Source organism: Microchirus variegatus (assembly GCF_963457635.1).
Source record: "Microchirus variegatus genome assembly, chromosome: 13".
Lineage (NCBI taxonomy): Eukaryota > Metazoa > Chordata > Actinopteri > Pleuronectiformes > Soleidae > Microchirus > Microchirus variegatus.
Window position 1 is genome coordinate 10,899,289 of NC_139814.1, and position 14,337 is coordinate 10,913,625.

General features: G+C 39.3%; 1 protein-coding gene across 3 annotated transcripts in view; it reads right to left on the reverse strand.

Annotated features, from left to right (window-relative positions):
* Positions 1 to 3,867: 3,867 nt before the first annotated feature.
* Positions 3,868 to 14,337, reverse strand: part of ptk2aa (protein tyrosine kinase 2aa) — a 32,515-nt gene continuing 22,045 nt past the window's right edge. For all 3 annotated transcript variants that reach the window (XM_083899800.1, XM_083899799.1, XM_083899798.1), the window contains 12 exons: positions 14,037 to 14,241; positions 13,520 to 13,631; positions 13,325 to 13,399; positions 12,104 to 12,202; positions 11,319 to 11,423; positions 8,425 to 8,487; positions 7,619 to 7,658; positions 6,866 to 6,969; positions 5,632 to 5,787; positions 5,370 to 5,450; positions 5,133 to 5,218; positions 3,868 to 4,791 (listed from right to left, as the gene is read on the reverse strand). In XM_083899800.1, the coding sequence (XP_083755926.1) occupies positions 4,665 to 4,791; positions 5,133 to 5,218; positions 5,370 to 5,450; positions 5,632 to 5,787; positions 6,866 to 6,969; positions 7,619 to 7,658; positions 8,425 to 8,487; positions 11,319 to 11,423; positions 12,104 to 12,202; positions 13,325 to 13,399; positions 13,520 to 13,631; positions 14,037 to 14,241 (1,253 nt within the window). In that variant the 3' untranslated portion in view covers positions 3,868 to 4,664. The remainder of the gene's footprint in view (positions 4,792 to 5,132; positions 5,219 to 5,369; positions 5,451 to 5,631; positions 5,788 to 6,865; positions 6,970 to 7,618; positions 7,659 to 8,424; positions 8,488 to 11,318; positions 11,424 to 12,103; positions 12,203 to 13,324; positions 13,400 to 13,519; positions 13,632 to 14,036; positions 14,242 to 14,337) is intronic.

A 14,337-nucleotide genomic window follows, 5' to 3' on the forward strand; every position in this document is an offset into this window, starting at 1 on the left:
CTTTTGTTTTCACCAATGATTGTTAAAAGCATTGTTTTTATATAAGCAATGAGAATAGACACGTGTACACTTGAAGTTCCTGTACCAATGTAAAATGAGGTGTGATCTGTGGTTGAAAAAAAAAAAGAACCTGATGGAGATTAGAGCTGGTTGTCATGATTCAACCGACTCTTTAACCCGTGTCTTTAAATTAACCCATGAGTCGCGAGTCACTAGCATCGCTAACCCGGATCAGTTGAGTCATACTACAATTTCATTTAAACGGCGCCACACACCAACATCTTGCAACTTTAGCTACTAGTCCTAGCCATCTTAGCTGTCAAAAGTTGTAAACTTACAGTTTCGAAGGCAACCACAACTCCACAAGTCCGAGATAGGAAACTCTTGCAGAGCCATAAACAGCCGCAACTCGCGCTTATCAGCCGGTTACGTTGTCATTAGTGGATCTTTTTCCCAGCTAGCAGACGAGAGGTAGGCTATTTCTCCGTAGTTAGCAAACCCACAACAAAAGCCATACTTTCACTTATGAAATAGCATGTTCATAAGATATTGGCATAGGTTTGGTGTATAGATGTAGCATATACATTTTTTTTTCAGTTGTTAAATACCCTAATGATAATAAGATGATAATAATAGGCTAATGATATTAATCATCATAATAATAATTGTAGGTTAATGCTAGACAAACTATTCTATTAACAAAACAACAACAAAGGATGAATTATAATATACCCTCTCTGTCCCCAAAGAGTAATTAATTCTAATAGGTTTCTTTAGGCTTACTTGACAACATGTTTTCAGGTAGTGTCATAAAGCCCTTCCCACTTCTCTTTTCTAATGTATCTGTCTGACCCTCTGCCCTGGCTGCACAGAAAGATACTGAGTGATGCTGCATGTTGATGTTGAAACTGACGAATCTTTGGACTTTTTGAATAGTAACGAGACACTACTCTTTTTTCATCATTTCGTTTTTGAACAGTAGCGAAATCTAGTGGCTGAATTAAGTATGGCTTCATTCCTCGTTAGTATAGTGGACAGTATCTCCGCCTGTCACGCGGAAGACCGGGGTTCGATTCCCCGACGGGGAGGATCACACTTTTTTCCCCTCTTAGCAGACCATGCCGGTCATCTAAAATCGGCTTAGCAAATAGTGACCTCACTGTTCACCATGCCAAATGTTAAATTCTGATTTTTTTTTTAAAAGAACACATTTAATAAATATCTACTTCCTCTTCTCTGTAGCCTTATAAAAGTCAGACACTTGGAACTCCCCCCAGATCCTCTCCCTGACCTCACCCTGTGCCTTGTACAGGGAAAATATTTTGGCAGGGCAGTAGATATATTTCTTTGGCACATCAGGGAAACAGGCATGAATATGAGAGCTGTCGTGTCCCTGCTGACTTCTCCTGGTCATAGCCTGGGATGGAGGCTGCCGGCTGCCTGACAGGAGGTGATGGGCATGGCAGAGCTGTAAAACACAAAGAACACTATAACTTACTTACTACTTAAAACAGTGTCAAAAAGCTAAACCTAGACTATCGTTGTATTACAGCTCGATAAAATCATAAAATCACTGTATAAGCCATTGCAGGTGAAGTAATATTTCAGTAATGTGTGCTGTGTGTAACTTTTCAGCGAGCGAGAGGCGGAGTTACAGCGTTACAGCGCCACAATCCTCAGTGGCCGAGCTGCGCATTACGTCCGTAGTGGGTCAGCACTACCATAGAGAATGAATGGGATTTGGTTTAGAGCCGTTAAACAAAACAATTCTCGCTGGCCGAGAAATGGCCCTTAACATAGAGGGGGAGACTTTTATTGGCAAATTGCTTCCCGCAAAGCTCATCAATCCTCGTTAGTATAGTGGACAGTATCTCCGCCTGTCACGCGGAAGACCGGGGTTCGATTCCCCGACGGGGAGGATATATTTTTCCTACTTGGCAATGTGATTCATTAGTGTCTACCATGCCACGAACGAAACCGCCGTGCCTAATGATAAACCTAGACATTTGGCAAATTAACAAATTAACATATTGTCTTACAAACACCGTACACGCTATGTTAGTATATTGGTTGGCCTACTTACGTTGGAAAAGTTTGACAACGGAGTCTTGAAAAATTCCATAAACACGGAGCACACGCTCTCTACACTGAAAGCTCTCTAGATTAGCACCCAGAAATACATTACACCGTAGAGATAAGAACTATCATTGAAAATGAATGCAAAAAGTGTAATGACGAAAGAGACCAGTGTTCGACTCCCCGAACGGTGTGTGATAGATAGCATGTGTAATGACAGAAAGACAGACATACAGTACCGAAGCGTACTATAAAGGTATAAAATACTCCATGTTTCATATCATAACGGACACCGAACATACAATACACCGACTGTGAAATATACATATTAATTAAAATGACAGTTTTACATTCGGTCATTAATAAAAAATGACGTTACGACGTTACGAACTAACGTTGTAAAATAGAGTAGATAAATGTAATAATTTCTAATATCTAACTCCAAATTCTAATGTACTCTTACTCACCACAGAAGTAACATGTTGGGGCTACTTACGTATGAAAATAATTCGACAATGAAACGTAGAAAATGCCGTCAACAGGAAAAACACACAGCCAAGACTCACTCCAACATTCAGGTGTCCTTCCGTGTTTCAAACAGCGCCCCCAGAATCCTGCGAGTGGCCAAAAATATATTTCATCCATACTGATAAGAATTACCATAGAGAAGAATTCAAGAAGTTAATAGAAGTTAAGCGAAATTAAACGTATCAATACCAAAAGGTGGCTCCTGTGTTAAGTTATATTCCACTCTGACATAACGATAATATCGCAGGTTTCCGTAGTGTAGTGGTTATCACGTTCGCCTCACACGCGAAAGGTCCCCGGTTCGAAACCGGGCGGAAACATGATTTTCATTTTTTTCTATTAATTTAAAACTATGATCAAATGAAATTGTGCTCTTAGCTTGTGAACTACCAAGTTGAAATAGACACAGCCCATCTTGTGACTATATAGAGCTCATAAATGTGTGTTTATTTTTTTGCCTACAACGTGAAACGTAATACGACTTAAGAATTGCATGTTTATTTTTTTCATTTTTACAAAGGTATTAAAAGCAGACAGTCGTCATGCATGATAACAGTGTTTTATTTGCTTAGTTTAGCAACTGTACATGTGGCTCCTTCCTGAGAATACTGCTCACCATGGAGGAGAGGGAACAGAGGAATGGAGGGAGCGAAACAAGGGAGGGAGGAGAGGAAGAAGTGACAACAGAAGAGAGGGAATAAAAAAGGTATAAATAACTCCAGAAGAGGAGGAAGACGGGAAGCCTGAGGGAAGAGAGAAACAACAAATCATTTTGGACACACATTGTGAATCATAAACCCTGTGAACAAGGCCCATGTCCCAATTCAGCCCACAGTCAATAATTAACAAATATTTAAATTGTGGACCAATTCACTTTCAGTGCAGCCGGTTACACCCTAATAAAGATCAACAGATCTAAATATAAACAAATTAAAAATCGATGTTTTTTCACATTGAAAGAGGCGTCAGTTACACATATTGAATGAATATGATTGATACAACAATATATCGATAACTCAAAATAATGGCTTCTTGAATTCTACAATTGGAATTGGAGTTTTTTTTTTCCAAAAAACGGACAATAATCTGCATTTCGAGTGAAATGCTCCTTTTTCTCTAATCTATTCATTTGGCACTGGGTGACAGTACAGTACAGTGAGCACCTCCATGATAGCAGAAAAAAAATGACCCTCCGTCCACCTCCCCCACTCCTCCATCCCCTCACTCTCCCCCTTTCATCCACCCCCATTATTCACTTAGAAATGTGTTAAAAATATAGATTCTTTGTACATTTACTATGTTTGTTAACTTAAAAAGTGGCCCGTGGCAGTTTTGATTCATAAGAAGACACCTTTCATATTTCATTTTTATGTCTTGATGCCTGAGATAGAGAGACACGGGGAAGAAGATGGGGACGGGAAAGAAGTTGAAATCAAGACATTTCTGAGCAGCTGTGCTGTAAATCAATGTGTGCTCATACAAGTGTCGAGAGGAAGACTGAGAAGCTGCTTAAGAAAGAGTCAAGGCTGAAACTAGCAACAATAATAATAATAATTAATACTGATATAAAAGCATGTTTAAACAACAACATTATGAAATCATCTTCATTATCCTCTTCTGTCTGGCTCTTCAGTTCCAGTTGTTGAATCCTGCTTATTGCGCAGAGTCTTGTGTTTTGTGTGTGATGCTGCGTCAGTTCACCACAGATGTCTGTACAGTCCTGCACAGAGAGCCTCTGAAACCTCATTCTCTTCATTGATTATTAAAAACATTGTAATGGAGGATTTTTTCAGGATACGTGAAGGGAGAGAAGATTGTTTTTTTCTTGGATACAAAATCAAAAGTAATGCAACAAAAGTACAAAAACAACACCATAATGGACCAAGTCATGACTGTGGCCAGAGATAAAAACTTGGAAGAAGAGAGATCTGATTGTTTCTGTCAGTCACGTCAGCTGTCCATTTTAATCCATCATCAATATCCATGTAAATGTTCTCTTCCACTCCACAGCAACATGACCTCTTGACCCTGCAGCCACCTGGGCGTTACTGGGTCCTGGGCTAATGTGGGCGGGTCTGCGTGATCATCTTGAGCCGTGATTGGTCGATGACATCCAGCAGGTTCTTGGCGTCGACGGCAAGGGCGTGAGCTGCCATGAGCATCTGTTTCTTGTAGTCCTTTTGCAAACTGTACACACAAAAAAATGAGAATAGTTGTGTGACAAGACAACAATGAGTATCTTTGGCACATAAACCAGCGTATAGTGTGTGTTTGTACTTGTATTTGTTACCTCTTTAGAACCTTTTATGACATAAACACTGACCTCGTCAGGACCAGTAGTCCTCATAGAGACCAAAACCTGGTCCCACTGAGGCAGAACTTAATTTCTAAGGAACTTATTCAGTTTAGGGCTAAGATTTGAATTGTGGTTCGGTTAAGGTTTGGGTTAGGCATCAACTGGTACTGGGAAAGTTTAGGGATAATGCTTTGAAGGGCAATTGTGTGTGTGTGTGTGTGCGTGTACCCACCTCGTCATGACGTACTGTTGGGCCAGTTTCATCTTTGCGATCAGCTCTGCCAGATCTGAATTCAATAATTTCTGGGCCATTTCAATCTGTGATAATAGAAACAGAAGACAGTGGATGATTAAAGTGTTTCTAAAGTCTTAAGTTATTAGGACAAACTATGTCTGACACATGTCTGCCTTTAAAACAATGTTTGGAAACTAACTGAAGACTTCTGTGTCTTGTGTGTGTATCATTTACCTCTCTGTGTGTGCTGGCTGGCAGCACAGGAATCGTCTCGTCAACTGTAGCTAGCAGAGTCCTCAGAGCCAGACCAACCTCCTACCACAGACACACAGACAAGGTGGTTTAAAGCACTTAAACACGTTGGGTTAAGGGAATGTGCTATATATCTTTAAATACTTCAAAGGAGAGAAGTAAAACTCATGTGGCTAAAGCTCATGTGACGGTACATAACTCTTCTGTGGTTGTTTTCATCTCAGAGATTGAGCACGACTCCTACCTTGACCATGGGGACGTACTCCTCTGGTGCTGCCGGCTGAATCCTGTTGGACATCTCGATCACAGCTTTCACCAGTCCCGTCACATTCTCATACACTTTATCGTTGGAGCGATCCAAGTTGGCGGTGGGGGGTGGACTGATCTCCTGAGGCTGTAGCTGCACCAGGGGAGAGGGATTCAACGGTTTATTTAGTTTGTAAACATTATGTCAAGTCAACATTATTTCATCTTTAATATATTTTTAACTCATTTTAAGGTCAAGTGGAATTTTAATATGGAGAGTGCAATTACATAGACACAACACTAGGAGGCAGTCACTGACTACAGAAAAGGGCAGGGAGAGGGAGCTTTTGTCTCATGTCTCCCTCTCCCCCTCTCTCTATCTCACACACACACACATATACACAGAGAAAACGTGCATTTCTACCTACATATATTACAAACTTTGACTTTTCTACTGAGACGGACAGGTAGGTAATGCAAATTAAATGACCAATAACTACTTCCTTCTACGGATGGTGAACAACACACTGTGATGAAAACTCTGCCTCCACTAATCCGTTTTATTTTCTTCACCACAAACCATTTGTTTTATGAAATGATTGTTGCTTTTACTCAAATGTAACTAGTGATTCAATTCAATTTTCACGCTTCTCTTTTATACGCCAATAAAACATTTTTGCCGTTTGTGGTGGAGAAAAATAAATTTGGCTTCTCTGCAAAGTGACCGAAACTATGAAGAAACTAACTCTATCATGATATGAGACACAACACAGATCATCTTACCCTCCAGGGCTATGGGGAGAGGGTGGGAGCAGGTAGGTGGGGGTTGATGAGGAAGAAGGAAGAAGGTGAGGTGGATTGGGAGTGATCAAAGGAAGGGAAAGTTCAGGACAGATGGATTGGTGGTCACGTGGATGCAGAGTAAAAACAAAGACATAAAAAGCAGGATATGGAATGAGAAGATGTTTATTTAAGCAGGATGGATGGATGTTAACACAGAGGGGGAGAAGAGTTGAATGGGAGAGAAGGGGGAACAGCATATTAGACCAAAGCAAAACCACAGGCAAGGTATAACATGAGTCAGCATGCAACCCATCAGCGTGACACCAAATCATTAAATAAAGGATGACACAGTGCAGTAGGGGAGTTCAAACCCAGTAAGGAGATTCATTTAACTCATAACTTCCATGATGAAAACACAGTGCGTACTGTACGTATGTTTGCATATGTACCTTGACTCCCTCATTGTAGCTGTCCACAGGGCACAGACTGGCCAGGTTGCCAAGGTGACCAGGAGCTCCAGGACGGGGTGGCTTCTTAGGAGGAGCTACATGTTCTGGAACATAAGTATGCTATCATTAGTATGAAGTAGGTTAGCATGCTTAACAAGATGATAACAGGTACTTAATCCAGTATTCTGTGCTGTGCCGAGTACATTTACTTCATTTAACAACACTATAAAACTTGTAACTTGTAATATAATATTATAATACTACAATACTTTCTACTGCTACACATTCTGTATTGGTTACTTGAAAGTAAAATGTAATATATAACATGTAATGAGTTTATTACTCGATATGGGATTATATTATAGGATTTAAAAACAAAACCATGCATGCATTAAGTTTAACAAGACTACTATAGTGTACTACATTAATAAAACTCGTCTAACCTGAACCTGTGACTCAACACCCTTTGCTGTGTCATTGTTTTTTATCATTTTTTAATAAAATGTTTTTTTTGTTTTGTTTTTTTTAAATGATAAAATATTATAATTATTGTTTCTCAATCATACATTTGATGGTGTTAAAAATAAAGTTGTGTTGTATTCAAAAAATATCTTTACATTATTTAGCAAAGTCTAACTTTATCTATTTCTACTACAGCTTTAACTGAGGAACAGAAACAAGTATTTAGTATAGTATTTATTCCACAATTTGTGCTACAGAGACGTCAGTCAAAACACATCAAAGTTCTCTCACCTGGTTTCCCTACAGGCTGGTAGATGTGTTGGCTTCCACTCTGTGCAGAGACAGAACAGCACGTTACTAACCTCTGTCATGTTTTTGTCAAACTTTCCAAAAGAGATAAGAAATCTATTCTTAAAATAGAAGGATTAATGTTGAGCAGATGTAAGTGTGGAAAGCTAATAATGGTTCAAACTGTGTACTTTCTTTAGCTTTAGTATAATACAGTAACATCTTGGTTTGCAGTGAGATGAGACTGTGCAGAGCGTCTGGCTTAGGATTTCCCATGAGCCCACTGTGGTCATGTGGTCAGTGTGTGGGCAGTGCCCTTCCTGGCACACTGCTGCCATCTTGGTCTTTTTTATTCCTTGTTTTTAACCTCTTTTTTTTACTTGCACTTCACCTCTGCTTTACCTAAGCATTCCCTCTGTGACAGAAAAGCCAAATATGAATCTACTTTCAGTCAGTATGCTTACATGCAGTTGTTCAATTGGACGACTGTCCATGTCCCAGTAAACAAACACTAGTGAGGAATAATTTATTAAATTAAGTGTGTCCACCTCCACTGCTCAAAGTCTCTTTGTCGATCCAAAAAATGTCCCACTGTGAATTTTGCCATGCTTTTGTTGTTGACGTCTTATTTTTCAGAACCAGCGTCCAACTGTGGCCCACGTGCAGAGCAGTAGTAACTACACTCCAAACTGCAATATCTGGGTGTATTGGTCCAACTTTGAGACAATCTATTTAGTACATAGTAAGACTAACATGTCAACATGTATTTAAAAAAGGGCTCAGTGTTTAAAATACAACAAAACACTGACCGGTGCTTGTAGAGTGCCGTCTTCTCTGTCGATGCTTCCTCTGCTGTTTCTGGACTCTGTCTTCTACAAGAAGAGATAGACATACACATTTTATGTGAAAGAAGTGCCATTTATATTACTACAAGCACATAATCTCCAGGTAGATCTACTTGAGAAACTACACACAAGTATAATAATTATATATATATAAGAAATAGAACAAATGAACGTCTAGTTTCTTTCCCGAAACAAATGTCTCAGCATTTTTCTGATTTTATACTCCACAAGTCAGTCATATCTTTCAACCACTTTGCACATAAACGTCATCATTTAACAAAATCATCAAGATCACACAGATGACATCACATCTGCAGTCGGTCCACACTTTAACTCCTCCACAAAACAACAACATTATAAACCGGTCATACACGACTTCTCCTGCTCTTTCCTCGTCACTCTTTAGCTCGGTTTCAGTACCGTTTTTGTGAAGCACGCCTTGAAGAGATGCATCCTGGGAGAATAGTGCCTGAAGAAAATGGGAGGAGGAACGCAGAGAGTGGAGGCCATCGAAAGAAGGGTGCAAATAAAGATGGAAAGTGTGTGAGAGAGACAGAGATGGAGGGAAAGAGAGTGAAAAATCAGAAAGCAAGAGAAATGAGCATAGCCATGGACGTGAGAGTGTGGAAGACTGTGTGCAAAGACAGAGTGAAATGAACAGAGAAGGAGAAACAAATGGAGGGGAAAAGACAGAGGGAGAAAGAGGGAAAGTTTTTCCAGAGGAGGAAAAGCTCCACTAAGCCACAGAGACAAAATACTGGAAAGGAAAGATCCAATGAACTGCCTCACTCACTCCTCCGTCTCTCCCTCCCACTCTTTCCATCTCAATGCATCTCCCTCTCTCTGATGGTGACTCTTCACTTGTACCTCCCTCTCCATCACTCCTGCCAATCCCACTTCCTTTCTCCCTCCTTCTGTCCTCGACTCTTGTAATTCCTCTTTCTTTTCAGGCCATACTTTTTATGTCTCTTCTCTTTGCTCTTTTCTCGTTTATCCTCCTGCTGGGACTTCTTTCATTTATCACAAAGTTTACTTTATATTCCACCAAATAATATTCCAAATGATTCAAACTCCATTGAATTTCATCCATCATATGTCTAGAGGCATACAGGCCAACTCATATCTTCCCTTCTTGATATATTTTTAGGGAGAAACTGCTGTGAGACAAATAGACCTGACATTAACCTGAGCTGATCTGGAATTAGATAATCGGTTAAATTAAAATACATGTGTAATACATTTGGCTAAATCACCTCCAGAGTTAGTCAGTGATGTGTTGTTGTGACCACACTGAAGTGTATATTCACTTGTGTTCAATCCACACTTAATAACTACGTAGGTGGAAGTACATATTTGAACTCACTGCTTCAAACCACTGGGAGAGCTGGGACACAGCGAGCAACAAGCAACCAGCATCTTTGAAAAGTGACAAGAACTGGACTTCACAGCTGGTTGCCATATTTTTAAATCTTGTTTGGTCCAGCACACGTGACAAGTGAGATGGGCAGAGATCAGAGATGACATTTTTGGGGGTTAGGGTTGTCATAGAGTTATGACACAAACTCATCGATTAGAGACAGTGGCCCATGTTGATTTTTTTGCTCTTTTGACTTCTTTTGACACTGCACATTTGTCTTTATGGTTACATCAGTGTCATAAGAGAGCGTCAGGGATATTTATTTCTGTCGATAGCTCTAATTTCAGCTACTGGATCCATGCTATTATCAGATTAAAGACTTTGAATTCACCACACTGACCTTTTTGTTTGGATGAAGTGGACTTGTGGTCTTAAAATGTTTGGTACATCCAGGGAAATGGAAAGAAACACGCGGGTCGTATTAGTCCCTGTTAGATGTGGCAGATAATGAGGCTTTCTCTTTAAAAGAAGAGGTCATGAAGTAATGTGATATTCCATACTCCTCAGAGGAATATTTCCTCTCATGAGTCCAGTTTAGCAGGAATATATTAGTCCTGAAGTTGTTGGTGATTTGGTCACTGAGCAATTGCAGCCATTTTGCATTCAAATTGAATGAGAAATGGCAGACTTTTTGTTCCTGTCCTGCTCTGTAAAGCCATATAAACTGACATCGGACATATCAGTGAAGAATGAAGATGAAACTAAATACTAGAAACTAAATACTAGATGATGATAGATACAGACAGAGAGCATCACAGTCTTTATCACACTCAGCTCTCCTGTTCCGGGCCTCAAAAAATTCATCAAACAATCCATCACATCAAGAGAAACAAACAACCTGATATGAAGAAAGAAGAAAAACAGACTTGGTTTTGCTGAGGCAGGGATTTGGCTCCCCTTTTTTTGGGGGATATTTCAGTGTCTGATGGGATAAATCAAATAGGACAGAACCGGTTCAAAAATCTGAGAAATATATTTTTCAGATCATCTGGCAACAAGGATGCACACAGAAATGCTTCACTGTGTGGAAAAAGTGCAAACGAAACCAATGTTTTACATCAGACGTGTTGTTTTTCATGATAGTTCAATTTACGACACAACACCCAGGGCTTTTTGTCATTATGTTATTAATTTATATGATATTCCCAAACTTTATTATGCTTTTCTGAAGGCCATTGCTGCGTTTATTGTTCTGTGCATAGCTTTAGGTTTATTGTTTTGTGCATAACTTTAGGTTTATTGTTCAGCTATTAGAGCCAAACTTCATATCCAACTTGTGCTACTGCCTGTGTATGGGTGACTGACACATCATCCACCATCACACAAATGTATGATTTCTTAAGCCGCACACTTTACCTTTAAAGGGTCTAATATGGCAGCAGAGAAGTGTTTGTGTATGAATAATTAATGTTGTCATGTGTGTCATGTGTGTGAGTGTTACCATGAAGCTTTCCTCCTGCTCCAGCCACCGCTGGTCATCCTCCATCTGCTGCTGCTGCATCATCAGCCTCTCCTCCATCAGAGCATGGCCAACACACCCACTTTCCTGAAGAAAACATGGCTGCTTAGGTTTTTGCTAAAAAGCAGAATCTGGTTAAACAGCTGCTTATGTCAGCAATATGAGGAAGCACATCAATCTTTATTTCCAGGTCAATGACTGATTAAGCAGTGAGCTTAAAAACATGAGCTAATAAAACAATTTCAGGGTTCAAGTGACTTTTTTTTCCTGACTGCTGTTACTCTATCCTCCTGCACAGATGTCAGTGCGGTCTGCCTGAAAAAATAACTTGTGCCAGCAGCTCACTAATATGAACTAATCTGCTATGTCCAATAAAAATAAAAAGTTAATTACATTCTGGTTGTGAAATTTAAGAACTAGCTGAAGAAAACTGGTTCCAAAATGTTTGATTTCATAGTTTCAGTGTGTGACATTCAGGGTGGTTAATTTGTGGAAAAAGTTTAAAATAAAAACAGTTTGGTTTTGCAGCCAGAACAGACATAGAAATTACATAATTTACAATCTGTAATCTAATATTTAGATGTCATTCATTCTTACACACGTGGCCTTCAAAGTAAAGCCTATTGCAGCACAAGTGTTTCTATAATGAACACAGTATGATTCCAGTGGCTGTTATATCACATACAAATTGAAAATGTCAGCTCTAACCATTTGCAAAGTCATGCATGCGTGTGCATGTGCGTGTGCGTGTGTCAGTGAATGTGTACCTCCATGTTAGGGCTCCACATAGCAGTGTGTTCAGGTCTGAGTTGATTCCAGGACTCTGCAGGAGGGTAGCTGCCTCCTACTCCACCATGGGCTGATGGCTGGAGGTGGACAGATGATGAAAGAATGAGGACACAAGAAAGAAAACAAAGAGAGAAAAACGAGAAAAATAAAGAAACAAACATTGAAGGAACTGTGAAAAGAAGTGCAGGGACTGCAGGTTTTTGCAAAACCTGTTGTAATACATCTCTCCTTGTTTTATATAAGGTTTATGATTTATTGTGTACTGAGTAAAATTGCAAATTGCAATGTGTACAGTGTATTTTCTTGACAAACTACCAGAATAATTTGCTTCACATGACTAAGACAAACAGCTTTAATGTACGTATGAATAACACACAAAAAAATAGTCCCCCTCTTTGTTTTATATCACTTTTATATCATTTGCTTATGGTGTTTTTCCAATGATGGGAGATGTTTGTAGAGAAACAAATTGAAATGCGTGAAATACTGTACATAAATCAGTAGTTGGTAAAAAATTACAGTATAAAACAGAATTATTCCTATGTAGTGTAAACATTATTTTAAGTGAATGCAAAAAAAAATAAAGAACTACAGATGTTAAAGTTACACGTTTGTACATTTCTGATATAAAACTCTTAATTTGATCAAATTTAAGCTACACAGCAGTTAATATTATGCATATAAGGAAACAGAAGCAAGAGGAAGAGAAGCTTATTACCATAAAAGCTGAAGACGAGCATTTATGTCTGTGTGTGTGTGTGTGTGTGTGTTGCACTACAGGAAATGCCTGCCGTCTGCTCATTTTATGAGGAGACGAGTAGCTGCACTGAATGTCTCTCTGTGTCTTAGACGTGTGCAGCACACGCTCTCCGTCTTCCAGACTCGACTTGACTCTGACTTTGCTGTGATTACTGCGATGACAGTGTTTCTATCTGGAATTTCCAGAATACTAAGATTAAATTGACAGCTCAAAGTCAAACAACCACACAAAATATATTGTTTTAATATTTTCTGGATCTTTTAACTCGAGTTAAAAGAGTTTGCTGATAGAGTGCTCCGCCTCTAACAGGATATATATTATTTGCGTCAAATAAATACGAAAAGTGGAAATGACAAGAGAACTGTGAAAGAGTATGTACGTTTTGACTCGACCTTAATTCATCGTCAAGTGTTTTTTGTTTTTTTTGTTTTTGTTTTACCTGAAAGTGGTTGTGCTGGGGGCTGGAGAAGAAGCCTTCACTGGAGCGAGGACTGGGGTAACCTGGTCTACTGGGCTACAAACACAAAGATAACAGTATATTCTTTGAGTTTTCTACTCATTCCAAAAATCACCAACTGAAATAAAAATAAAGGACAAGGATCTGAAAACAACGAGTTAGTTAGTGAAGTCATACTTTAGGTGGTGCTTCGTCAGACCCTCCAGAGTCCCAGGACACAGTGACTTGTCTCCTCATCTCCATTCGAAGTCTCTCCTCTTGTTGAAGTTTCTCTTCCTCCAGTATGGTGCTAAAAAAAATAAATCACACAAGCATCCGCAATATACTTTTATTCCCAATTAAAAGGGAGGACTCATCATTCTCCAATTTTCATAATTTCCTGTCTTTTGCAAAACTGCATTAAATGCATAAATAGTATAACCAACCACATTCACAAGTTCATAAAGTTATTTTTATTTGCACTCGTTTGATTCCTTCTCGATATTAAAAAAATAAAATTTGATTTTAATGAAAAATATGAGCTATGAGAATAATAGCTATTAACTACTGCACTTTTGCAATTAATTACAACAAGAAAATAAATAAATTTAGCAAGAAAATGTGTTAACAATGCACAAGATGTGACGTGGAGGGGAGTGAATTCACAATAGAAACAGTACATACAAGAAATATATATTTATTACTGCTTGCTTACCTGAGCTGTGTTTTGAGCTCGGTGAATCGTGGCCTCTTGCTCGGGTCATATGACCAGCATTTGGTCATTAAACTGTAGAATGTGGGCGGGCACTGAGGAGGCATGGCCAGTCGCTCACCGTTCTCTATCCTGCCAATCACGTCGTTGTTCTTGACTCCCTGGAAGGGCTTGATGCCGTACATCAAGATCTCCCACATGCAAACACCTGCAGAGACACAGAAACAAATGGCATCAAGAGAGTCAGCTTTGAAGAATCCTACAACACATTTCATCACCAACTTAGGTTACATTTTCCAGTAAA